Genomic DNA, 27,593 nt, shown 5'->3' on the forward strand with positions numbered 1-27,593 from the left:
CTAATTATTAGTCTTATGGTTGAATTAGAAAACTTGAAATATTTTCTTTTATGATTTATTTTTCTATTTAGGAAACTAGTTCTATTGGGTAGTAGATTTCCATTAGGCAGCTGAGGAGAAAAGAAAGCCAGATTTCCGTGTGATTAGGAGAAGCCAACAACGTTTTTCGTGTGGATTCACCTTACTTTCCGGGCGTGTGTGTGATTAATATTTGTTGAAAGGAGAAGCCAACAACGTTTTCGGGGGATTCTTATTATCTTTGCGGGTCGGCCGCAAAGGGGATGACGGCAGAGCCATTTGGCCTTTTGGCCAATCTTTTGTTCCCTCCAGGTTTTCTCTTATAAAACAACAATTCGGCTGGTACTTTTGGTTTTTGCTTTTGATTCGCGGGCCGTAGCTTGGTAGGCAAGTAGGAGAAAAAAGGAGCCGCCGTTATTGACTAGTGGCTCTGGCTTTTTACTCTTGCTTTGATACAATTGGAGGAGACAATCAGGATCACTCGCATGTCTTGGATGGGAAACAATTGATAGAAATAAAAGTCCCCGGTGGTTGGCGCCTCTTCCTCGGGACCGTCAGGTCCTGGGATCAAACCTCCGCAGTAACATCAGTTTTTCTATATTGTTATCATGTTAGATTTAAGTTGGGGCGTTGGACCGGATCGAAGTGGGATTAGTCGGATCGTCTTTACGGACTTGATCCGGTCACCTACTCCGTCGATAAAAAAAAAAAAAAAAAGTCCCTTGTTCGTTTCTCCTATTGGTGACCGAAATTGAGAAGTCCGATTCAGCGACTTTTCCCAATTCTCCACGTGCTGTTTGTCCTCCATTAATGGAGGGTTAATTCTCTAATCCTAGTTAGGGGGTAACTGACAAATTGATTCAACAATCACCGTAAGATCTAAATCTTTTTTAATTATTTTCTTCATTTTTTGATATTTATATGTTTTCTGCTTCTAATTGTTATAGCCCTTATGTATGATTGATTAGTGTGCAATAATTAATTGTTCATATAGGCTATTTTGCTAAATAAGGGTAATTGAATCCGTAATTATTCATTATCTCTATCTCAATAGCAACTGGCGTAATTGGGTTTATGTCAGGGGAACATATGATCTAATTTAAATAAACCCTCGTAGCGTGTTTATTAGTTAGGATTGGGCCTTTTTAATTATTAATGCAATCTAGAAATTAAATTCTACGGTCGTACCTAGGGTTGTTTCTGAGTTAGAAAAATAGTTAACGGTCGTACCTTAACTATCGAGAAATTAAGGAAATGTTGGTTGTTTATCGCGTGCATGACAACTATAATTAATCTATTAATAAATGTTAGAATTATTTGTGAATCGATGATCAGTGCATGAACCATTTCTGAAGTGTACCATTGGCTGGAGTTTCTCTAATTATTTTTTTTAATTAATTATTTTCTGCATTTAATTTATTTAGTTAGCATTTAATCCCAAAAACCCCCCATTAATCTTTACTTGCTACTGTCTACTAGTTAGTGAATTCAGTTAAATAATTAATTCAGGTATGTCGGATTAAGCAAACTTTTCGGGAATAGGATGAATCAAGCAATCCATTGCACACCTAGAGTCCCTACTCCAGTACTCGAATTGATTATTGACTGCTTCAAGTGGTAGTTAGGTTTTATTTATTATTATTGCATAAGTTCGGCACCTGTCAATAGACAAGAAAAGCGATTTGGAAAACGAAAAGCAGGATTTGGAAATATGCATGTCCAAGAAGAAGCATTTTTGAACTCTACTCGGTTGGTAAAGAAAGAAAGAGAAAAACCCACGTCTCACTAAAGTCGCCGACACTTTTTTTTTTTTCAGAGACGATAACTGTTGTATAATCTAATTTATCCTATAGGTGGGGGAGGGAGCGAATCTAAAGAGTTTCAAGGGTAATCCAAAAGGGATTGAACCATCATCGGACCAGACACCTGAATTTTTTTAAGCCTCAAGGTAGGTTTTTGAAATTATTCCAAAATCTAAATCTCAAGCCACCCATCACCAGCAAAGTATAAAGTTGCTTTAAACTTCTATATGCAGTACATGTCTAAATAATGGAATAGTATATTCATAATTATATCTGTTTGTGTTTCTGTTGATAGGTAAATATCATTATATTATCAACTGCACAGTTGTTCAGAAAGGGATAACTTGGTCAATTTATTATAGCATTGATGCTTATGGAAATGTCTTTGTATCTTTTTTTTTTTTTTTTGACAGTCGATAATAATCTATTCTATATTTACTTTAGGCTATTGGAAGGGGGTTTAACTGGACCAATGAAGAGATCGATGGAGAGTGAATCACTATCGAACCAGATGAATGCGCTACACACCTATCTAAATTTTGTAAAGAACCACATAACGTGTCCTTAAAGGACTTGGGCTGGTGGTTGGAAATGTCTTTGTACCTAAGAAGGCAGACTTACAGGCATCCAAAGTAGTATTGAAAGTGCTATAATGCTGCAATACAGTGCTAGGGTGACAAGTGTTAATCGAGAACAGTTGAAAGTGGCAAATTTAACCTATCTAAAATTTTTTAGAGAACCACATAACGTGTGTCCTTGAGGCCTTGGGCGGGTGGTTGGAAATGTCTTTGTAGCTAAGAAGGCAGACTTACAGGCATCCAAAGTACTATTGAAGTACTATAATGCTGCAATACAGTACTAGGGTGACAAGTGTTAATCGAGAATAGTTGAAAGTGGCAAATTTAATGCAACCAAATTCATTTTATTCTTTTTTTAATCGTTTTTTTGTTACATTTGAGATGCCAAATTGGAACTTAAGTTGGCTGGTTCCTTCTACAGTGTTATAGCACAAAAGCTAAATTGTCTAATTAGTGTAATTCAGTACCTAAATTACTTCACAAGTAACTGAAAAGCATGAAAAAGTTGTCGATTGTATAGAAAACTACATTGTGTGAAAGACATGCATATCTATGGAAATGTAGAAAATGAACAGTTTTTGATTGACTCTGTCAACTGTCTAATACATAGAATTTGTTGAGTATAAATGTATTTCAATTGGGACTTCAATAACGAGCACATGCACACGTATACGAGGACAGTTCCTCGTGGTGTGGGTATGATTGTCATCGGCACTTTACGGGTGGGGCCTTCTTTACAAGCTATATATATGTAGATCACGAAAGCTGAGTTGATCAATTTTTTCAAGAGACGAGAAAGATTTCAGCCAGGCTTTCTTCTAATTTTGCCTTGTTGAGTAAAAATTTCTCTCAAGTGGTAGCATCAATATCATGGCAATAAATTGTACCATTTTAGCTTCTTCGTATTATCGGACCACTAGAACGATTGGTGCACCAATTAGAGAGGTTAAACCGGCTCTAGTTGCATGTAGTGCAAGCAGACAAAGATTGAATGTCAGCCAATGTCTTAATTCAGCTTTTAACCCCTTAATATACCACGAAGATCTCGTTAATGTAAGAAAATGACCATCTATTCCTTGTACACATGTTTTTGTTTTTTTGGGGTTTTTTTTTTTTGCATTTCTTTTAAAGCAACATTTTCGGATGCAGGATGAATTGTACGTGAGACGTACACAGAAAATGATGGATGTGAGGCACATGCTCAAAACAGGAGGAGAAGATCGCTTGAAGGATTTAAGGCTGGTTGATGCAATTCAAAGGCTAGGCATCGATCACCACTGCCAAGAGGAAATTGAAGCACTGATTTGGAGGCAGCATGTATCAGCTAAATGTTGCTTCGATCAATCTGAAGGTCTTCATGAAGTTTCACTCTGTTTCAGGCTATTGAGACAAGAAGGTTACTATGTGCCTCCAGGTGGTTTTTAAATTGTTCTCCCTCAATTTACTTTTGCTCTTTCACGAATGGATTATGTAGTTACCATTTGGCTACTATTAGTGCACCGTTTGTCCTTCTCCACAAGTATTGAAAGAAAAAAATAAAGGAATTTTTGAGTCTTCAACTGACATCTAGTGTGTCATTAAACAGATGTGTTTAACAATTTCAAGGATGAGAAAGGGAAGTTCATGGCGAGTAGTGGAAAAGTTAATGTCAGGGCGTTGATGGAATTGTATGAAGCAGCTCAGCTTAGTATAGAAGGCGAAGATATACTTGATGATGCTGCGGAGTTTAGTAGCCAGCTCCTTAATGCATTGCTGAAATACCTTGATGAAGATAACGCTGCACTTGTGAAAAATACCCTGAAGCATCCTTACCGCAAAAGCATGTATAAATTTAAGGCAAATAACTTCATGGGATCAGAAGTTGAAGGTATAAATGGATGGGAGAATTGCTTGCTCGAGCTATCAAATGCTGATTTTTACATGGCACAAGGCATTCATAGACAAGAGTTGCTGCAAATCACCAAGTTAGTGGAATCATGAAATGTGTTTCATTTTGCCGCAGTCAATTCTTTCTTTACTTGAACTTTAAGTCTTAATCGGCATACATTTTCCTTATCTTAGATGGTGGAAGGATCTTGGCCTGGCCAGGGAATTGAAGCAAGCCAGGGACCAACCACTGAAATGGTACACATGGCCCATGGCTATGCTCAATGATCTCCGCTTATCTGATGAAAGAGTCGAGCTAACGAAATCCATCTCTTTCATATACATCATCGACGACATCTTTGATCTCTATGGGAAGCCTGAGGAGCTAACTCTCTTCGCAGAAGCAGTCAATAGGTAGGACTCTATAATGCATGATAGATCACTTCGTAGTTCAAAGAAGAAAATATCTGAATATCTAGGTAGAACCGATGTTGTACCATCTTTTTTTTAGCAGATGAGGGATGAAACTTAAGAAGCGGGGAGGGGATAGAGGGATTTGAACCCAGGGTTTCTAATACTAGGGTCTCAATTTTAGCCACTAAACCAATGCCTCATCAGTGACTTACTGTCTACCATGGATCGTGTGGAAAATGTTAGCTACATGGTTTGTGGGCAGATGGCAGATTACATTCATGTCTATTGAAGTATTTCCCTTTTTTTTTTTTGGAAATATCTGAACTCATAAACTCCAACTCTCTTAGGCTTAGGCTGATCATAAATCATGATGTTGAACAATGTGCAGATGGGATTTGGCTGCAGTTGACCAATTGCCAGATTACATGAAGAAGTGTTTTAGGGCACTTTATGATACCACAAACGAGGCAGGAATTAAGATCCATAAGAAACATGGCTTCAACCCTACTAAATTCCTAAGGAAGACGGTAATGTTGTTCTCGAAATATGATAACAGTAGTCACTACTCCAGTTTTGGAAGAGGAAATATTTCATTGCAATTAAATTACAAATTAATGCGCAATTAATGATAGATCCTTTTTAACTCTGGCAGTGGGCTAGCTTGTGCAATGCATTTCTTGTGGAATCAAGATGGTTTCGTTCAGGCTCCAGAGACCAGCCGATGGCAGATGAATACCTGAAAAATGGAAAAGTAAGCTCAGGAGTGCATGTGGTGTTAGAGCACGTATTTTTCCTCTTGGGATTCGGGGCAACAAACGAGGGCCCAATTGACTTGAGTGATGCATCTGCCATAATTTCTTCTGTAGCAGCAATGCTACGCCTTTGGGACGACTTGGGAAGTGCCAAGGTAAGCAACCTTCGTCGAACGGGTGGTCTATATTAGAAACATATTTTGCATACCACCAGGCACTCGAGTTTGGAACTGGAATTATTGCTTCCAAAGTGAATTTTTCCTTCAAATGTCCCTAACGAATCTATTGTTACCACTTGTAGGATTTTATACAGAAAAAAGATAACCGCTTTTTTACTGCTCAGGTTAGCTATTAATTAGTAACATCACCATCCATAAACACCGGAATTAATGGCTAACTATAATAATTAAGCATGGGTTAGAGACAGACTACTAATTTCCACCATTTGGGTTGAAGCAAAGGGAAAGGAAGGAAAGGAGAGAACTCTAGCGGAAAACAAAAAAAAGGAGAGTAGAAAAAATTAAATTTTGTGCATCTTGTTTGGATTAAATACAAAAACAAATGAAAGGAAACATTAAAAATATTATTTGGATTAGAAAAGGAGAGGAAACAAAAGGAAATTATGATGTAATGCTTACATTTTTATCCATATCTTAAAAGTATAATTTGCAAACGAATTCTAGGTTTTTTTTAATAAATTTTAAAATTTTCATTAATTTTGGCCTTTTTTTCTTCCATTTCTGCCTACTTTTGGTTGAAAAGTAGATTAATACAAAAAAAAAAAAACTAGATCTTTCAAAATAGAATACATCCAAATTTTGTCATTAGAGTGAGAGGGCCAAACGTCAACATATAGATCCTCATTCAATTGCATTATTAAAAAAAAAAAAAGATCCTGATTTCAATTGCATGCATGATCCTCTACGTATAAGAGTATAGACTAATTTGTGCGTGACTACATATTGTAACAGGATGAGGATCAAAATGGCCATGATGGCTCCTACATTGATTACTACATGAAAGAACACCAAGGAGTTACGTTAGACATTGCTAGAGAGCACGTTTTCAAGCAAATTTCTGAAGAATGGAAGCGACTTAACAAGGAATGTCTTCGTCTAAACCGGTTTTCGTCGTCTTTCCAAAGGGCTTCCCTTAATCTCGCGAGAATGGTCCCTCTCATGTACAGCTACGATGATAATCAACGCCTTCTTGACCTGGATGAGTTCGTCAAGTCCAGGCTTTACGACTGATTCATCATCACACGTACTAGCCCGGAGGACCGAATCCACGACATGAAATTGTATAATCGAAATGAAAAGAAAACTGCAATTACTTCATTGTCGATTGGGAATAGCATATCCATTACCCTTATCAGGTGCCTTGTTTGCAAAATTTGTAAGTTCGTCTACATTAGTATCTTCAATATGAACAGTAAGAAATAAGTGAAATGCCAACCAATGCCCAGCACAACCCGTCCACCTTTTCTTTTTTTTTTTTTTTGCTTTGTGGAAAGTACCACAGGTCTACTTGTTTTGTTTTCAAAAAAAAGAAAAAAAATAATAGAAGAGAAGGGATGTAATTTAAGAAGCACCAGAAAAGGATGAGAGATTAAAACCCAGAATTTTTACGCTCCGAAATCTCAACTTTACAACCCAATAGAACAATGCATCCTCAACTTGTTGAACTCAATTTTGCAGTTAAACGTTAAATCAAGAACTGATTGTCAGTTCAACCTTATAGTACTATTGTAATATTTTTGTTTTGACTAATAAATTAAAAGTTAGAAAGAGAAGAGGCTCAAAAAGTTTTCTATTTGGGATGTGGATTAGCAGAATAATTTCTATTGAGAACTGTTTATCTGAAAAATATTTGACCTCAATAATTAAAAGCCAATAAATATCTCCCATCATTTCGGCTATGATTCTTTTCGCTAAGTCGTTCTTAGTGAAGTGATCGTGGCTTTCCCCTGGCTTATGAATATATCTTTTTCATGGACCATTGTACCTTTCTGCATTATTCATTCAACAAAGCCAAAAAAAGGGAACGTGATAGTTTTTCTTAAACTGCTCCCCCTAGTCCCACTGATCGACAAGAACTTGGAAACTGAAAGGACTTTGCATCAATCTTCTTTGTTAATCATCTTTATGAATTAGGGGATTGCGGGGCCTTTTCTGGCATTGACCACATTTTAAATCTCACATGTCGCAAAAACTTACAAGCCATGATTGCGGCTGTCCGTCTGCTGCCTGAACTGAAAGGGATTTCACATGGCTAAGCACAAAGTATGTGTGGCCATCCGATGATCATCATCGACCTTGCTATTTAATCTGCCTTTTTTATGGCGTCTTGTGGGATGCAGCTTAAGTAGTCACACATAAAAGTATACATTCCTCAACGTCAAAAACATGCATTTTACCTCACTCACTTTCCAACCTATATTTTGCCTAGATTGCTTAGACTAGTCCTTTTTTGATTTATGGTGACCTTGAGAAAATTATGCAAGTGAACTACAAGTACAAGTAGTATGGAGGACTAGTTCTTGGTTTCCTTCTGTAATCTTCCAGCGAGAGTTAATTGCGTTTTACAAACAAGTGTTGAATGAGTTGATACGCCAAATCGACCACTTTGACATGATTAAAAGTTTTACAGTATGTAGCACAATCCATATTTTGATTTATTTGAGTTTTACGTCATGTTGCTTCTTAGCATGTAGTATTCAATGATTATCACATCTAGATTAACACGTCCAAATGACAATACTAGCATTAACATTCTATTGAAACTCCTGTTTATATAAAGGACGGATTTTATAATTTTTTTTTCCTTTTCCCTCCTTATTCATTTCTCTTATATTTTGTCAGAAAAAACTGAAGAACTATATGTTGTCCCTAATCTCTATTATGATTAAACATTAAATTAGTAACATTTTTTTGATAACTTTTAATATCATCTAACTTTTTTGTAGTTCTTTTTTTGTATCAAAATTAGGAATAAATCAACAATAACTTAGAAACAAAATCACTACCAAACAATGGTAGTTTCATCACTCAATTAGTCCACAAACTTTAAAAAAATCAATATGACACTTTACTCTCTAACTTAAAAAGAATTTATATCCCTTATAAAGCACTATAAAAAGTAATCTATTATAGTGATAGATTTATTATTATAGTTGATTATCAAACAACAAATATTAGTATGAAAAACTTCACCCTCATTTCTTTATAATTGTGCCAAATTACTTTACAATTATTTAGAATAATAAATTAAACTTCATAAGATAAGGGTATTTTAGGGTATTCATTAAATTTTTGACCCTATTTTAAGGTTTAGTTACTAATAGTGTCAAATCAAGGGAGGTAGATGTAATTTTTTAAACATTGAGGGAGTTAAGGGAAATAGTCAAAAACCTGAGGGAAGGTTTCTGAAATTATCCCTATTGATTATATATATATTTGGGTAATGATAACATTTGTATAACTTAATTTATCATATTTCTAATCTATCATATTCTACAGGTCTACAGGAAGAGGAAGCCTAAGGGACTGTGTAAAGGGCTAACAAGTGTATAGATCTAATTAGATCAAAGAAGTGTTCTGATACCTCATTTGAATTTTTTTCACTACAAGTGGGATTTGAATTCGAGACCTACCGTCTAAAAAGGGAGGCTAGCAGGTATGTATAGGGATGACAATGGGGCGGGGTTGGGGCGATAACATTTGTATAACTTAATTTATCATATTTCTAATCTATCATATTCTACAGGTCTACAGGAAGAGGAAGCCTAAGGGACTGTGTAAAGGGCTAACAAGTGTATAGATCTAATTAGATCAAAGAAGTGTTCTGGTACCTCATTTGAATTTTTTTCACTACAAGTGGGATTTGAATTCGAGACCTACCGTCTAAAAAGGGAGGCTAGCAGGTATGTATAGGGATGACAATGGGGCGGGGTTGGGGCGGAGGACCCCTCCCCCGTCCCCCGCCCCGTTGCCTATTAGTTCCCCCCGTCCCCCGCCTCGCCCCGCCCCGCTTCCCCCGCGGGGGCATCCGCGGGGTTAATAAAATTTTATTATATAATTTTATTATAATTAAATTTTAATAAATAATCAAGTATTAAAATATCAACACATCACCAAATTATTATTCATTGTAATTTTACAATTGAAACTCATAAAAACAATCAAACAGAAGTTATTTGAATACAATCCAATATGATGAAATAAATATAACTAAAATAGTCAAATTTTCACTTTTAGTACAAATGTAATCACTAATTCATCATTGTATTTGTGCTTTTTTTTTTTTGAGAAAAAAGTGTTATTCTATTAAGTGTAATTAGAAATTTAGTATAAATGTATTAGTAAATTTAGTATAACTAATTAATAAATTCTATTAGTAGACATGTATAATTATTCATATAATTGATAATATCAATTATATTACATAAACTAATATACATTATATAATACATCTAACTAATAATATCATTATCATAAGTTTATAACTAATTAACTTACATATAATATATAGTCATTTATATATATATTTATATATATATATTTTTTGTATTGCGGATATACCCCCACCCCCCGCCCCGTGAGCCTCCCGCGGGACGGGTGCCCCCATTGCCATCCCTAGGTATGTAGATCCGACTAGATCAAAAAGTGCTCTAACACTTCATTTGAATTTTTTTTACTGTAGATGGGATTCGAATTCCCGACTTACAGTTTAAAGAGGGATTTAGTTCCTTTTTGGTGGCCACTGAGCCAAAGTTGAATGATTTCCTATTGATTATGTACCCTGCATTATTTTGTTTCGACTTCTAATTCCAACGTTTTCCTCTCTAGTTTACTGTGCAAAATACAGCGCACGGTTGTTAGGACTTGGGAAGTTGGGATCACTCTAGTGGGGTGCTCTATTATCTCTTTTTTTTTTTTTTTTTGAAGGAACTATATTATCTCTTTTTCAAATGGCCTTTTCAGCAACTTGGAAACCACCTAGTAAAGAAGTGATAAGGATTAACACAGATGCCGCATTCTCAGCAGGAATGGACAAATGTGGACTAGAAGGGGTAGCAAGAGACCGGTAACGAGGGATAATCAAAGCATGGGTAAAAGCAGCAAGGAAAACCAATGAACCTCGGGTGGAGGAAGCTGTAGCAATCAAAATGGGAATGATAAAGACAAAGAAAGCTCAATGGAAGGCAGTTAGAACGGTCTACGGGGCTGGGTGGGCCTGAGCTCGGCTTGTTCGGTCCGATAAAAAATCCGATGAACCCCGACTTTTTAGTGAGCCGGTCTGAGTTTGAGCCTAAAAAATATGCTCGAATTAAATATGAGTCGAGCTTGGACCTTATTAGGTTCAAACCCGATATAGACCCGGCCTTTTAATTACCTACATATATAATATTTATATTTTGATATTATGCATAATTATATATTCAAATATATTATTATTAAATACTAAATATATATAAATTACAAAATACAAAAATACATCTAAAGACTTTTTCATGAGTTTTCTTGAGAGTTAATATTAGTAATGCATAATTGAATCTCTAACTTTTCTTATTGATTGAGTAAATTTTTGTATTGGCATAATATTGGTTGATTTCTTTTTGTCTACAAACACAAATCATCAAGCATGTTTGAATTCAAATCACAAGATTATAAAAAAGTTTCAACTTTTAAAGATGTATTGGTTTATGATCGCATGTTTTATTACTATTTTTCATGCATTTTGAACTAATTAAATATAAATATTGTTGAAAATTTTTTGATGTATATATTTTTTAAGAACTATTATTTGTTCATATTTAGTTTTAATATTATAGTCTTGTAAATGTTAAATTAGTTTTACAACTTAATAATTATAGTAATTGTATTAAAAAAATTAAGGAGTAATAAGTGAGTTTGGACTAAATCCGATTAAGGCTCACAATCCGAATATTATGTGAGTTGAGTATGAGTTTCATATTTATGAACTCGAAACTCATAATTCGAATCCCGAAAATGTTCCAAATTAAATGAATTGAGTTTCAACTTATAAAAATCTGACTTATTAAGCCCGATTGACAGGCCTAAAGGTAGTAGAGTTCCAATCAGATTGCAAAGCAGTCGTGGAAATGACAATGAAAGAAAGCATCAGGGGTTCAGAGTTGCTGTTTTACTAAAGGACATACAAAACATGAAAAGTTTGTTTGACAAGTATCTTTTCTTTTGTTAATAGACTAGGTAATGGATGTGACCACAATCTAGCAAAGTTTGCTGTCAAACTGGTTAGTGAAGTAGATTGGGAAGGAAACTTTCCCATGTAGCTCAAAGAGAGCGCACAAAAAGATCTGTTGCGTACAACTGAGCCTGTGGTATCAGGTTAGTAATTGAAATATATAAAAAAATGCTTTTTACCAAAAAAAAAAAAAGCCTTTTCAGCAAATGTATTTACCAGATTGCAACAACATTATTGTTTAAGTACAATATACAGAAGAGGGACCACTGATGGACTAATGAACTGCTGCCGTGGGTGTAGAATCTGAAGTGTGATTCTTTTGCCGATCTCATCAAGACGACAAGAACTTGGCATTTGCTATAGAAATCTGTGCCCTCTCTGGAATGAAGAGCGACCACAGAACTTTTTCTCTTTCTTGCTGCACATGAGGTGTTCAGCAATCAGCAGAACTGTTCTTGGGAAAAAAGACAGTGGATGACATGAAGAGATGTAGCAGGTTGGTGAACATGGAAAGGCAGAGCAAACTGGAAACTCTTTGTGTATTCACCAACCAAATTTGTACAAAACATGGTCCTGTTAGTAAAGTAACTCACTGTGAGAAAAGTCCGAAGTAACAATTATTATGGTAACAAAATTATTTTTATCTGATATAACAGATAAAAATATTTTTAGCGACCATTTAATTATCTGTTGTACTGGTCATCTAAATAAAATAGTATCTAAAATTTTGGTTAGTAAGTTTTACATAAAAAATAGTAAGTTAACTCAATAAATTAGTAACTTTTATGTCTCAAAAAGTATATTTGAATAAATATGGAACTTAACTTTTTTTTTGAAGTAAATTACCACTCTATATCCAAAACTTACTTTTTGGAGAGTAAATTTAGTTCAAATAATAGTAAGTTTTTATAGATTGATAGTAAATATTGTTGATAGAATAGCAAATTTGGTTAATCATCAAAACTTACTAGTTTGTGGCATAAATTTACTATTTTACTTAAAGAAACTTATATGAAACAAGTATTAGGAAGTTTATTTGAAATAATGTTAAGATTTTTTTATTAATAATTGAATCTTAGTGTTATAGTTAGTAATTACTCGTAATGTAAATGTATGATACACAATTATACGTATCATTTATAAATGTTATATGTTTTAAGCATTTTAAATATACTATGAATTTTTTTATTTTTTTTTTGGCATATGGCCTTATAAAATATGTAAGAATAATTTGTCATATTATAAATTTTGAATTATTTTTGAATTTGTAAAAAGTTAGAAAGTTGGATGACAGTAATAACAAATATTTCAAGTTATATATAGAATTGCACTTATCTATACATCACAATTTTCATATATTGACACCTATGAATATAATAAAATGGTACACAATTTTCATATATTAATGCCTGTGAATTTAATAAAATGAAAAATCTTAATAAATTTATTTTCTGGGTCACAAGTATAAAAATTAAAGTTGTATTAATATAACATAATCTTTGAAAATTATAGTAAAATTACCCATATGTTAGGTTCTGTGACTTTCAAACATATTTTGTATCATTTACATTATGGATTTGTATCCATATGTTTTCTATCAAACTATTTTTTTTATAGGAAAATGGTATGTAAATTATTATAAAATGTCATTTTATAATCATCATAATTTTTTATAGATAAATTTTATATAAACTGTTAAAATTATGAATTCACAGACAACTAAATCTGACTACTTTATGGCATATATTAGTCTAAATAACTAAAAAATTACTGTAATCATGTGCATGTTGATTGTTGATTTGAAATTTCTTTTATTACTAGTACAAGTTCTTCTAATCAAAGCAAAATAAAATCAAATATCTTTTCCTTTTGTATGCAGTAGTTATGCTTAATAGAAAATTATTAACCCATTTTTACAATACATAATTTCTCCTAAAATTAGTAACATTTTCCATGACCTCTAACCTTGTCAATAATACTAACCACCGACATGTAGATAATCTTAAAAGCAAAAGCCATCAATATGACAAAAAAAGAATGTTTTCATGCTGAACGAAAAAAATTGCGATTCTATATAGAATCGAAGAAATTTATCATGAATGAAAATGAATTGCAAAGTTATCACATTTCTAATTTCATATGTATCCAGAATTTCACGCAGCATTAGTTTAAAAGAACTTTCCTTTTTCACACTAAGGAACCAATCCCAGTCTCTACGTCTCTTTTATTTTTTCTTTAACCATTAAATGGGGTCAAAGTTGTTAGCAGTAAAATACTAAATAAATTCAATTCCATTTCAAACTCTAGTTAATTGTATCATAGTGTTTTACACCACAATCAATTGAGCACCAATTTCCTTTTTTTTTAAGTAGCTATTATTTATTTTATTACTTATGTTAACTATTTACATATAAAATAATAGCAATAAAATGTCAATCCTTAGATCAATGGAACTTCAATTATTGTTAATAAAATTAATCTTGCATTGATAAAAATTAGTCTACAGAATCAAAAGTCAATGGCAACAATTGCTAAAATATAGCAATTTTTAATTATGGGAAAATAAACAACTAAGTTCCCAAAATATTTCATTTTTATTGTTTAAAAAATCTCAACTTGTTGACTAAATTCAAAATAATTCTATTGTCAAAAATATTTTTTCTCAAATTAACTTTCATGATTAGATGTGAGATACAAATATGGTAAAGTATCCCTCATACGTATATCATGGATATTTCAGACTTTTAGTAAAAAAAATTTTTGTTGTTAAAATAACATTGTATCATAGTGTACTAATTATTTTAGGACTATTTTATACGTGAACTAAATGTAATTTAAATTCTACAATAGATTATATATGCATGTGATTTTCATTTATAATTATTGGATCCTATTCTTATGAACAATCTCTCAAGGAAAAAAAATCCAGATCATACTGATTTTCTTATATTAATTGTTATACATTTTGTCATTTTTATTATTATATTATTTCTCATTTGTTTAGGCTTTTACTCTTATTATTTCTTGTGTCTCAGATGTAAATTTATTAAAACTTTATCATCTTATTATATTAATAGGTGTTAAATTATAAAAATTTTGATATATAAACAAGTAATATTCTATAAATAACTAGGAAGATTTGTTGTTATTGTTATCCAAACTTTCAAACTTTTCAAAAATTGAAAATGATTAAAAACTTATAATACGACAAAATTTTATTACATATTTACAAGAATATGTGAAAATTCAAACTATTTTTCATAGTATTTTAAAATATATAAATAATTTTTTTAAGTTATACCTATAATCATGTATTATACAGGTATATTATGAGTACTTACTAACTAAGGTACTAAGAATTAATCATTAATAAAACATCTTATCGTTATTTCAAATAAATTTTCTAATACTAGTTTGAAATATGTTTTAAAGTAAAATAGTACATGTGTCCCATAAATCAGATATTTTGATTATTAATCAATTTTAGCATGTTATCAGTAAGAATTACTATTTATGTATAAAAAGTCACTATTACTTGAATTAAACATACTCTCTAAAAAGTAAGTTTGAGATATAAAGTAGTAATTTATTTATTTAAAAAGTAAGTTTAATATTTATTCCAATTTACCTTTTGAAGTATAAAAGTTACTAATTTATTATTGTTAACTTACTATTTTAGATGGGAAACTTACTTTCTTATTTTTAAATATTATCTTATTTAGGTGGATAGGCCTATCAAATAATCAAATGATCGCTAAAAGTAAATCAAAAATGGTCATATAAGTGTTATCCTATTTATGTCTCAAAAAGTAAATCGAAATAAAAATGAAAGTTACTTTTTAAAAAAAATAAATTACTACTTTATATTCGAAACTTACTTTTTTGAGAGTAAGTTTAGTTCAACTAATAGTAAATTTTTATAGATTAATAGTAAATCTTGTTGATAGAATAGTAAATTTGGTTAATCATCAAAACTTACTAGTTTGTGGCATAAATTTACTATTTTACTTAAAGAAACTTATATGAAACAAGTATTAGGAAGTTTATTTAAAATAATGATAAGATTTTTTTTATTAATGATTTAAACTTAATATTATAGTTAGTAATTGTTGGTAACGTAAATGTATAATACATGATTGTATGTATCCTTCATAAATGTTTTGTGTTTTAAGCATTTTAATAAATCTATGTATCATTTATAAATGTTATGTGTTTTAATAAATTTATTTTCTAGGTCACAAGTATAAAAGTTAAAGTTGTACTAATGTAGCATAATCTTTGAAAATTATAGTAAATTTACCCATATATTAAGTTTTGTGAGTTTCAAATAGATTTTGTATCATTTACAATATGGATTTATATGCACATTTTTATCAAAATTATTTTTGATTGGCAAATAGTATGTAAATTATTATAAAATGTCATTTTATAATAATCATAATTTTTATAGTTGAATGGTATATAAACTGCTAAAATTGTCAATTTATAAATGAGTAAATCTTATTACTTTATGGCATATATTAGTATGATCAACTAAAAAATATTAGCTTAATTAAGTGTACGTTGGTTGTTGATTTGAAAGTTGCACCCCTGTCACTATTTCATTATTACTACCAAAAGTTTTTCTAATCAAAGTAAAACAAAATCAAATATCTAATCCTTTTTATATGCAGTATTTATGTTTAGTAAAAAATTAATAAACCATGATTACATTTCATAATTTCTAATGAAATTAGTAACATTTTCTAAATAAATTAGAATAATTTGTGAAATATGTTATTTTTTCACCAATATAATCAAAAGAAATTTGCACTCTTAAAAAGCAAATGGGAAGAAAGGACGATGGCATAAGTATAAATGTGAGCAACTAGATACATATCACACCATGAGTTAGTAGATATAAAATGCATATTATTTTTTTGCATATGGAAAATACAATTTCATATATATTGACCATTAATAGAATATGTAGTTTGAACACGATCAATTGAGCTCATATTTCATTTGTTTAGTTATCATTTATTTTGTTACTTAGGTTGAATATTTACATTTGAATAGAGTATTGATATAAGAGCTTCAATTATTCCCAATGACACTAATTTTATGCTGATAAAAGTTGGTCTAGACAATTAAGTATCAATGACAACAATTGCTAGAATATATTTTTTAAATTTTTTTTTGAAAAATGACAAAAAAAATTACACTTTTTTTGTGAAAATATCAAATTGTTAATTCAATTCAAATTAATTTTATAATAAAAAATATTATTCCTCAAAGTAGTTGCTTAATTCGTATCTATGCCCGTACTAGTGTCTAATGGATAACTAAAATAGGAAATTGCAACAAAAAATAATGTTACAATAAAGGTGCAAATAGGTAGGACTTTTGCTAATTTTAACCCAAAATGATAAAAAAGATAGGCTTTTTTGTAGTTTTGAATTCAAAAGTGTCGTGGTTGTGATAGAATTCTTTGTTAAAATTTGAAACGGTTCAGAATTCCAGAGATAAGTAACAAGGTAAATTTTTACTTAAATATGGAAATTTTTTACTTTTAGTATTAGTAAGTTTAATTTAAACAAAAGTAAATTTTGTCAAATAATAAGTAAGTTAAATTACTCAAAGTGTAAATTTCTATTTCTGACTAAAACTTATCTTTCAGGCATATACTTACTAGTTTTAATTAAAAACTTACTAAAGTTAATATTAATTAGTTTAATATAATATTTAAAAAGTCGCTAAAAAACTTGATTTGTCACTAAAGGTAATAGAAACCTATAATAGTAGGTTTTCCTAATATCGTTACCATAACTATAGGCACTGTAGCATTATCCCTCGCTGTGAATGAGTAGTTGTTTTTTTCCCTTAAAAGAAAAAATAAAAAAAAAGGTAGGGGACGGTTTGATTTTGTTTGATTTGATTTGATTTTATTTCTGGGTAAAGCAAAGATCTGGCATAGATTAAATAGTAAATGAGTTCACTACAATATTTCTAAGCATACTTCCTCAAATCCTCCAACAAAATAGACTCTAAAATAAGGGGACATCTTACAAAAGAGGAAAATGATGGCAAAAGTTTTCCTCCCATATTTACGAAGAAATCCTCTACCCTGCCACGTGCTTTATCTGCACTTTCATGTAGCTAGAAATCAAGGCCCTTCAGCCACACAGCACTGGGGATGTTTTAGGGGGAATTAGAACACTAATAGTTTACAATCAGTTTCCACAATCAAACACAAGTTTCTTTAGCAGCTGAATTCAGTGATGGAGCCAGGAATTTTTTTCGTGGGATCAAAAATTTTTTTAACAAAATTATTTTAATATGTGATGTTCAAAATAATTTCTTTCTATTTAAATATATAACATATAAAAATATCAAATATTAACTCTAATTATAAAGGTATGTAAAACATAAATAACTTTTTTTGAAGAAAAAATTATTTCAAATGTGGTTAATTCATGTATATATAAACTCTTATAATATAAACTAAAATTGTAAAAAATTAGGGAGGTTGACCAACATTGTTTTACACATATATTTACCAATTATGAATTACAATTTTCAAAACTTGAGGGGGGCATGGCCACTAGTAGCTCCCTCTTAGCTCCGTCATTGGCTGAATTAGTCTTCTTTGGGACAATTCGATGCATAGGTGGTAGCATATTTCATAATTTTAAATATAAAATATATGATATAAATTGTAATAAATAATGTCATAGCAAATGCTCATATAATTTAATTTGCTATAAAATAAGTAATTCATAGAAGAATCAATAAAATATAAAGTTATTTAGTAATACACCAAACTTCAAGTATAAAATTTTATCTATGTTTAGTGTAAATATCTAACTTATTTATAAATTTTAAGTGCAAAAAATTATTAAAAATAATATTTGTCTTTAAAATGAATTATGTAATATGTTATTTTTTAAGTCCATTTTATAACTTATAGAGTATGAGGGTCATAAATATTTATTAAAAGATTCCAAATAAATTTGTTTTAGAGAAATAAAAAAAAATATAAAATTGATAACATGTTTATATATTATTAGTAAACAACTTTATCACCATATTATGGAGTAGCTTGGTGGTATTTGCGTTGTTGCAATAGCTAAGAGTCTAAGGTCGAATTCCAGCAAAGTCGTAACTTTTTCCTACAAAACCGGCTGGGTTTTCGATTTAATCCGGTCGAACCATCGATTCGTTGACTAGTCAACGGCTTGATTGCTTAAATGATCTAATTTCAAATCTAGTCCGGTCCAATGTTCGGTTCATCAATTTGATCGGTTCGACCGCCGGATCGAGCTAAATTTAATAACTATGGGTGGTAGCTTATTTTTGTGGATATATTGGCGGAGGGATTATGTTTTACTTAATCTTATTTTCACGTCAATAAACAGTTAAAATTTTGCATTATAAAAGAAAAACATGTGCATGGTTAAGTATTTTATTTTAACTAAACTAGTTTTGCAAATTATCCAAGAACGAAAAAATATACTCACAAATACGAACAAATGATCCCATGATAAGTAATGCATGAAATTGAAAAAATATGCAGTGGAAATGCATAAGTTTTGATCATAATGTTTAAGTAAAATGAATAATTGATGAAGAATATTAAAATCATTTTTTTTCCTTTCAAATAATTTTTTGAATTCTTCTGCCATTCAGAATATACATTTCAAAGAACAGCCCAATCAATGGCCCGTGTCTGGTACGAAAGAGACCTGATCATCCATGTTCTCACACGTCTCAACTCTGTATGTCTTCCCCATGGGCCTAAGCTCATCTACACCCTGCTTAGGCTTAGGCCCAAGATAGAGATTTAGAGCTAAGCCCAAATGGATCTATATTACATTACATGCTGACAAACGCAAAAATGTCCGAGCAAGAGCTTATTATACTATATAATCCAAATCCTAGCTTAAGGGTCGCTTGTTAGCTTGCTGACAAGGTTGAATTGGACTGACTCAGTGACTCTCGCCTCCAATCTGTATCAGGTGGATGCAAGTTCAGAGCCCGCTTTTACATCCGAATAATAGGTACCAGACTTGCAGCATGACCAGAAATGTGCACAAAATGACGGCCAAATCAACCACCCAACTACTGCGTACAATTGCACAAACCACAGTCAATTTAAGAAATCTCTAGAGATCAGTGTAAAAGGCGCAAGAATTGCACAGTCACTGGCAATCCAACTACCATGTAAACACATTGCACTACATAATAACGTAGATTGCTCATAAAAGAATGAACTGCGGGCCTAACAGTCGAATGAAAAATCTGAAGACTTCTCTCTTCTCATTCCCAGGCATGATTTTAGGAGTTTTACTTTGACACTTGCTCATTTGACTGAACTATAGAGCAATGCGTACATTATCTTCAGCTATGCAAAACCAGAAGTGATGCGTCTAAGAGGTAAGCCTTAAATACGATGAGTAGCCAAATCAAGAGCTACATCATACGCTACGGAAGGTTCTAAACTGAAAATGCCACTTCTTCCAATCTCCGTGCCAAAATTTCAAGTGAGAAATGAACAAACATCATTATCCCCAAGGAATTTCACTTGGGAGTCTAATATACAAGTGACTGTTTGAAATTTGCTATCTCCATGAGGATTTCTGCTTCATCATTCTTTGATCTTGCGACTAATCCATCAATGACCCTCTGAACTACGAATATATCAACCGTTCGCTTCTTTCTTATCGCATCGGCGCACAACTCAAATGCATAATCAAAATCATCCTTGTCACAAGCAAATGGAATAAGCATGCCGTATGTTGCCCAGTTCGGACGAAGTCTATGTTCATTTGCCGCCATCTTCTTATACCAAACTTTAGCCTCGTTTACGTTTCCAGCATCAACAAACCCTTTCATCACAGCATTGTAACAAAAAATATTCATCTTCACCCCCTTTTTGCTCATTTCCTCAATCAAGAGAACAGCATCTAGAATTCGACCATCGACAACCAAACCATGCAATCTTGAGTTATAACTCCCAGCATTAGGCGTCACATTCTTCTTCTCCATCAAACCCCACAACCTTTCTGCCTCCTCAACCCTGTTCATCTTATTAAATGCATCTAAAAGCGTGTTGAAAGTTACTGCATTAGGCTTGACATGATTTCTTTCCATCTCATCCATCAGCGCCACCGCAGAATCAGGAGAACCCATATGACATAAAGCTCTAACAACAATATTATACGAAACAACGTCAGGTTTCAAGGGCAATTTCTCAGGTAATTCCTTGAACAATTCCCTGACTTTATCAAAATTCTTGGAATGAACGCAAGCCTCCAAAAGGGCATTGAACGAACGAAGCGTCCGTTCACAATTCAAGCTAGGCATTTCATCGAACAGCTTCTGGGCCTCATCAAGCATTTTGGCTCTTCCGTAAAGACTGATGAGGCGGACTGCAAACATTTCATCCCTGATGTCAGGGTACTTCTTTTGGTGCTCAAGGATATCTTTGATAGCGGAGAAATGTCTGCCGTCAGCAAGGCGGCGGACAGTGGCTTCATAATGTTCGTGGTGGTATCGACGGAATATGGGATTGTCAGTGGATTTCTTGAATTTGTTCACCAATGAATTGATTTTTTTGTCTTGAGAGGAAATGGGAACTGGGGTTTCAGCTTTAGGGGTCAGTTTAGTGTTGGTGGGGGTTCGAGGGGTGGTCAGTTTATGGCCAAATGAGGTGGGGGAAGGGATTCTGGAGAACAGGCTGCGGAGACGGTTGATGTTGGTGGAAGACATTCCGGCTTGCTGCTCATTGGTTAATGTTTAATACTAGTATAAACTTTTTCCAATGAGGGAAGCCGGAAAAATCAAGCTCGGCTATGAACACTCAGCATCTTTTGTGATCCCCGCAGAAGGGTAGAGTAAAAGAACAAAGGCAGTCATATATAACAGAATTCATCTTTTGTGATCCCCTTTTGGGGTAAGTGGCATTGATCCAAGTTTGAATTGAATCTTTGGTGATTCGTCAGGAAGGTTTCAATAATTGTTCATTGTTCAATCTTCTAAAGACCATGTTTTAATGATTTTAAATCAAGCTATTTTGTATTGGTAAAAGAATATTTAAGAACTATAAAAGTGGATCAACAACTACTTCACTATATATTACTAATACTAACACGTGCAATTCAACACTAGATGGGTTGAATGCAAGTGAAAAAAAAAAAAAAAAAACCTTATTTCATAGTCAAATAATACCGTACTCCATAAACGAATATAACTTGAAATCACTATATATTATACATCTTAAACACTGAATGGCAATTAAGATTTCTGAAACTTTCATCTCACGAAGAGTTAACCAATATCCCCGTAGAATTGATATCAACGCATCTAACACCGGGCTCAACAAAAAACTATAGCAAAAGATTGCAGCAACGTAGTAAAGATCAAAAAAGGATCAGACGAAGTGTCAAAACCACACTTTTCGAGAGTTGGTGCTATCATTTTAATAGAACATAAAGTGGTTATTTCAATTTAGCCATCTTCATTAGCTTTTGTGCTTCATTGTTCTTGGATCTCTCAACTAACCCATCAGCGACCCTCTGGACTACGGAATTATAAACAGATTGCTTTGCTTTTACCGCGTCGTTGCACAACTCGAATGCATAATCAAAATCATCCTTGTCACAAGCAAATGGAATAAGCATGCCAAAAGTTGCCCTGTCTGGACCGCATCCATTCCTCATCATCTTCTTGTACCAAACCTTAGCCTCTTCAAGATTCCCAACATCAACAAACCCTTTCATCAGAGCATTGAAACTATAATTATCAGGTTTCACCCCCTTTTTCCCCATTTCCTCGATCAACTCGGCCGCGTCTGAAACTCGATTATCAGCAACCAAACCCCGCAATCTTGAGTTATAAGTCCTAACGTTAGCCAACACATTTTTCTTCTCCATCAAACACCACAACTTTTCTGCCTCTTCAATCCTGTTGTTCTTATAAAATGCATCTAAAAGAGTGTTGAAAGTGACTACATCAGGCTGAATATTACTGCTCTCCATCTCATTCATCACAACACTGGCAGAATCTACAGAACCGACGTCACACAAGGCTTTAACAACCGTATTATATGAAACAATATCAGGTTCTATCGACAATTTCTCGGGTAATTCCTTAAACAACTCAGTGACTTTATTGAAATTCTTCGAATTCACGCAAGCCCCCAAAAGGGCATTGAAGGAAACAACAGTCCGTTCACAATTCAAGCTAGGCAATTCATCAAACAGCTTCTGGGCATCATCAGCCATTTTGGCTTTACCATAAAGACAAATCAGGCGGACTGCAAACTTCTGATCCATGATATCAGGGTACTTCTTTTGGTGTTCGAGGATATCCCGGATAGCGGAGAAATGTTGCTCTCTGGCAAGGCGGAGGACAGTGGCTTCATAGTAGTGGTGGTATCGGCGGAATCTGGGATTGTCCGTGGTTTCCTTGAATTTTTTCACCAAGGATAAGGTCTTTTTGTCCTTGGAGGAAATGGGAGCCCGGATTTCAGCAGCTCGATTAGCCTTGATGGTGGTGATGATGGGAGAGGGTGATTTGGAGAATAAGCCGCGAAGACGGTTGAAGGCGGTGGAAGACATTCGAGCTGGCCGTTAAGCGCTAGGCGGTCGGTCGGTCGGTTAATCTTTTTCAAACGAAATGTCTTTAAAAGCAGAGATAGAACTTAGAAGTTCCCAAGATAAGATCCTTCCGAAAAAAAAAAAAAAAGGGGTCCCTAATGGAAGTCATGCCAGGGGACGGTTTGTAATGTCCGGCCCAATTTATCGAATTCGGGTTTGAGTCATCTAGACATAGAAACTACGGACTAACTGGGCCCACTTGCCATGCTGGACTTTTGGTCCCAGTTGAGAGTTACCTTGACTCAATCAGTCAAAAATTATATAAACCGTGTTAGAATTTTTATTATAATTTGATCGCAAAAGGCCAATGGTTTCATGGTGTGTTTGGCCGGAGGAATTCACCCAAATCCCTTGAGGTTGTTTTCATAAACTAATAAGAATAGATTTGGATTTGAAATCCGTCAAGTGTTAAAATTGAGAGAGTATTTGGAAAACACGTCATTTGAAATCCATCCCTTCACATCTCTTTGCTCTTTAATGTATTACTAACTGTTTTTATCATGGTTCAAAGAAGAGATAATGGTTAACAATATATAGTATAATCGGGGCGGCCAGTTGGTCCGAGGACCAATCCTCTTACCCATTTCATATTTAAGGTCACAATCATGACCTTGTGAATACCTTACCTACACAACAGTAATATCAAGCAAAGAGATGTATCTATCTCTGTTGCAGGAAGCACTGGTTAACTTCTGAGCTTCCGGTTCCACTTTGCTCCAAGACCATTAACACAATGGATACTTCTAAATTGTCCAAAGTAAAAGCCAGGAATATGGTCATTTCTTGTAGATTATTTCAGAAATGTCACTTGTGCAGCTTCAACACAACATTTGAACAGCCTGAACACAGAACCAGAAATCGTTTGGTTGCTTTTTAATGTCCTACCAATGTAGTTATATTCAACATGAAATGACTGGTTACACCAATGACCCTTCTGGAAAATTGAACCATTTCCCTTCGCTGTGCTAATCAGACCTTTTGTTTTTGTGAAACACGCAGACCTTGGAACACATCCAATAACTCAAGAGTACCTCCAACACCACCACCATCATTTCACAAAATTTGATGATTTAATTTACCCAAATTGAATAATGTGTTACAATATCTTTCCTACTTCCATTTTCTTCACACCTTACAAAACTTGAGCAAGAAAAATTACCCGCAATTTTGATGAGTTATACACAAGCAAGTGGTCAAGAACACAGTATTAACTCCGAGGAGGCAGCAGTGACTGTGACCTTGTTGCATATAATGCACCTACAAATCATTAGCTTCGGAAGCATCCTAAAGTAACAGGTTGAAACAGCACAACTTCGTAAGTGTCAAGTTCCTTAAAAACCATGATGGATTTTATAATGTATAAAGTACCAATCAACACAAAAATAAATACATCTCGGACTTAAAGCAACAATTAGTGAAATAAGAAAAACTTAAATCCTTTTATTCATTCCACAGTTTCCTCTGAAATGCATAATATGGTACTTCAATGCAGCACAATGAAGGGTAAACAGAAATGTACGCCATAAGCATGCAACTTAACAACAATAGCAACCATCTGAAAATCACATTTCTCAACATTGTAATGTATAGTTAGTTTTCCTTTTGAAAGTACTGGAATCAATTGAGTGATTACATGACATAGTTTCCTTTTTATTTCATGAAATTCTTTAATCAATTGAATGATTGCATGACATGATGTAAAATCAGTCCTCATGGAGAATCTAAAAAAGATCAAGCAACTATAAACTGACAAGATCAGTCATTGCATAATTCTCTAGATAATTGTATCAGAAATGAGTTCCTTTTAGTCCTCAATCCGACTGTTACCTTCTGCACAAGTCCATCGTTAAGAAAGGAAAAGAAGCAAGAAAACTGGCCTATTGGAACTGAGAGTCTTTTACAGATGCAAACAAACATAGGTTGTAGCATATTAGTAAAGCTTCAGACTTGTGAAACAATACTGCCAACATTCCTTCGACTGCCATGACATGACATTGTTCAGCCAGCAAAACAGAACAAAGGCACGGACAGCCAACAAGCGAACCTTCACTACCGCTCTACTCCTCTGATGGCAATTTCAGCATGTATTGCTTGAAACCATTCGACTTTCCCATTTGCACAACCTGCTTAGCCTTAGCTATCTTTGATTCCTTTACCAAACCGTCCACAACTCTCTGCAACAAGATAATGTCAACAATACACTTCCTCTTGAAAATATCCTGGCAAAGCTGAAAAGCCCAATCATAGTCACCCTTCTCACAAGCAAATGAAACGACAGTCCAGTATACTACTTTATTTGGAACACACTCATTAGCAACGAGCTCCCTGTACCACCTCTTCACCTCCTCTAAATTGCCCTCTTTACAGTAACCGTTAAGCAAGGCACAATAGCTAAAAACATCTACCTTTATTTCCTTAATTCCTAATTGGCCAAACAAGTCAACGGCCTCTACAATCCTACCCTGACTAACCAATCCAGTAAGCCGTGCATTGTATGTCCTAATATCTGGAACCACATTATTTGACACCATTCGACTCCACATTTTTTCACCATCATCAAACTTACTGTTTGAGTACAATGCATCAAGAATCGTGTTAAAGGTAATCAAGTCAGGCTTTAACCCATTCTTTTCCATCTCATCAACCATCGAAATGCTCTTATCCAGCGCACCCATCTCAGACAACCCTTTGATCACTGTATTATATGAAACCGTGTCCGGCTTAACTTTCAACTTCTCTGGTAACTCCTTAAACAACCCATCAATTTCATCAAACTTTCCCGAATTAACACAAGCTCCCAAAAGGGCATTCACGGATCTCACAGTTCTTTCGCAATTCCACTCAGGCATTGCGTCGAACACCTTCTGGGCATGCTCAAACATGCCCGATTTCCCATACAAACAAATGAGCCGAACCGAAAACCCTTCTTTAGAGAGGTCGTTCTTGAACTGTTTCTGGTACTCGAGAATCTCTTCGATCCACTTGTAGTGTTTGGCAGAGGCCAAGCGTCGAACTGTGTTCTCATAGACGCCGATTTTCGTCCGAAAGCGGTCGGAGTTGGAGTGTTGCTTGAACTTTTCCACGAGTCTTTTGAGGTCACGCTCTTTGAACAGATCTTCAGAGATGGCCTTGGCGGAGGCACTTGAGGGGTTGGCCACAGCAGTGGAGTAAACACGGCGGAGGAGGCAGAAGGGGGACGACATTGGTGGTTTTTGTGGCGGGTTTTGGAGGATGGAAATGAGAAATCATGCGAAGAGAAGCGAAGCCTACTATCTACCGAAACTCAGAGTTAACTACTTCTAAACGGCGTCGCTTGGGTTAAATACAATTATACAAATCATTTTTTAGAACGAAAAGTGGAGCTCACAATCTTCTAAGGGTCTGTTTGGTTGGAAGTAAAATGTTTTCTTTGGGAAAGTATTTTCCGTGGAAGTAATTTTTCATGAAAATCATTTCCCTTTCATCATTTTCAGGTGTTTGGTTAGCTTATTGAAAATATTTTCTTACTTCATTTTTCTGGTGTTTGTTTCTCTTTTGAAATATTTTTACTTTTATCTCTATTTTTACTTTCTACACATTATAACTACATACTTCTTCCCATGCAAAATAAGAAAATTTATCTCATTGTTTAACTTTAAAAAATCTTGGAGAAATGTATATATGAATAAAAAATATTTCTTTAAGCAATAAACAAATTGTTGGCCATTTAGTGTCAAATATCAATCACATGCAATGTTTATTGTGACATATATCTTGCACTCTCACTGCTGAAAGTTTCTCTAGAAAAGAATATCCCTATTATACGTAATTAATTATTAGCATAGGATGAGCAGGATGAGATTTTTTTTTTTTATTTTGAATATACTAGGGGGAGGGTTGGATTGGGTTGGGTTGGGTGGTACGGGAGAGGGAGTGTAAGGAAGAGGTCTTGGGTTCGAGTTCTCCTGTTTACACTAAAAAAAAAAAAAGGAACATACTATAAAATGTTTTCAGTAAGTTTGGAACATACTACAGGCGGGATGCATGCATTTCGCAAAACAACTTCAGTAAGTTTGGAAGGGAAGTTGTTTTCCATAAGATGAGTGAAAATATTTTACATAGGAAAATATTTTCAGTAACTTTTGTGCAATCAAATACGGGAAATTAGGAAAATATTTTCCTGCAAAACATTTTCACCTGAAACAAACGGACCCTAAATTTCAATAAACTTCTTATACCTTCCCAAGGTGGAGCTCCGAATCTATTATTCCAAAATTAACTCTCCGGAGCTCATAATAAATTTTGTATGCTAAATTT

At 33.7% G+C, this 27,593-nt stretch overlaps 4 protein-coding genes across 4 annotated transcripts; 1 reads left to right on the top strand and 3 right to left on the bottom strand.

Annotated features, from left to right (window-relative positions):
- The first annotated feature begins 3,208 nt into the window (after window positions 1-3,208).
- LOC113725871 ((3S,6E)-nerolidol synthase 1-like) lies at window positions 3,209-6,822 on the top strand. The gene is made up of 7 exons (XM_027249273.2): window positions 3,209-3,451; window positions 3,548-3,812; window positions 3,984-4,362; window positions 4,460-4,678; window positions 5,067-5,205; window positions 5,331-5,585; window positions 6,402-6,822. The coding sequence occupies exons 1-7, from the start codon at window positions 3,269-3,271 to the stop codon at window positions 6,678-6,680; spliced, it is 1,719 nt and encodes a 572-aa protein (XP_027105074.2). The 5' UTR covers window positions 3,209-3,268; the 3' UTR covers window positions 6,681-6,822.
- A 13,407-nt stretch (window positions 6,823-20,229) lies between these two features.
- LOC113723872 (small ribosomal subunit protein mS86 (rPPR1)-like) lies at window positions 20,230-21,408 on the bottom strand. The gene has a single exon (XM_027246835.2). It carries the CDS (start codon window positions 21,406-21,408, stop codon window positions 20,230-20,232), a length of 1,179 nt encoding a protein of 392 aa, XP_027102636.2.
- A 478-nt stretch (window positions 21,409-21,886) lies between these two features.
- Window positions 21,887-23,409, bottom strand: LOC113725872 (small ribosomal subunit protein mS78 (rPPR3a)-like). The gene has a single exon (XM_027249274.2). The coding sequence runs from the start codon at window positions 23,256-23,258 to the stop codon at window positions 22,137-22,139; it is 1,122 nt and encodes a 373-aa protein (XP_027105075.1). The 5' UTR covers window positions 23,259-23,409; the 3' UTR covers window positions 21,887-22,136.
- Window positions 23,410-25,037: 1,628 nt separating this feature from the next.
- On the bottom strand, window positions 25,038-26,574 carry LOC113725873 (uncharacterized). Its single transcript, XM_027249276.2, has one exon. It carries the CDS (start codon window positions 26,498-26,500, stop codon window positions 25,355-25,357), a length of 1,146 nt encoding a protein of 381 aa, XP_027105077.1. The 5' UTR covers window positions 26,501-26,574; the 3' UTR covers window positions 25,038-25,354.
- Between the last annotated feature and the right edge of the window lie 1,019 nt (window positions 26,575-27,593).

This window comes from Coffea arabica, chromosome 2c (assembly GCF_036785885.1).
Source record: "Coffea arabica cultivar ET-39 chromosome 2c, Coffea Arabica ET-39 HiFi, whole genome shotgun sequence".
In the NCBI taxonomy this organism is placed as follows: Eukaryota; Viridiplantae; Streptophyta; class Magnoliopsida; order Gentianales; family Rubiaceae; genus Coffea; species Coffea arabica.

What these genes read in the sequence shown, in the direction of transcription:
- LOC113725873 (XM_027249276.2), bottom strand. Translation starts at nt 26,500, where the DNA reads ATGTCGTCCCCCTTCTGCCTCCTCCGCCGTGTTTACTCCACTGCTGTG.
- LOC113725872 (XM_027249274.2), bottom strand. Translation starts at nt 23,258, where the DNA reads ATGTCTTCCACCGCCTTCAACCGTCTTCGCGGCTTATTCTCCAAATCA.
- LOC113725871 (XM_027249273.2), top strand. Translation starts at nt 3,269, where the DNA reads ATGGCAATAAATTGTACCATTTTAGCTTCTTCGTATTATCGGACCACT. An exon ending in ACCACGAAGATCTCGTTAAT is followed by an intron (nt 3,452 to 3,547) that starts GTAAGAAAATGA and finishes TTTCGGATGCAG; the next exon opens with GATGAATTGTACGTGAGACG. An exon ending in CTAAATTCCTAAGGAAGACG is followed by an intron (nt 5,206 to 5,330) that starts GTAATGTTGTTC and finishes TAACTCTGGCAG; the next exon opens with TGGGCTAGCTTGTGCAATGC.
- LOC113723872 (XM_027246835.2), bottom strand. Translation starts at nt 21,408, where the DNA reads ATGTCTTCCACCAACATCAACCGTCTCCGCAGCCTGTTCTCCAGAATC.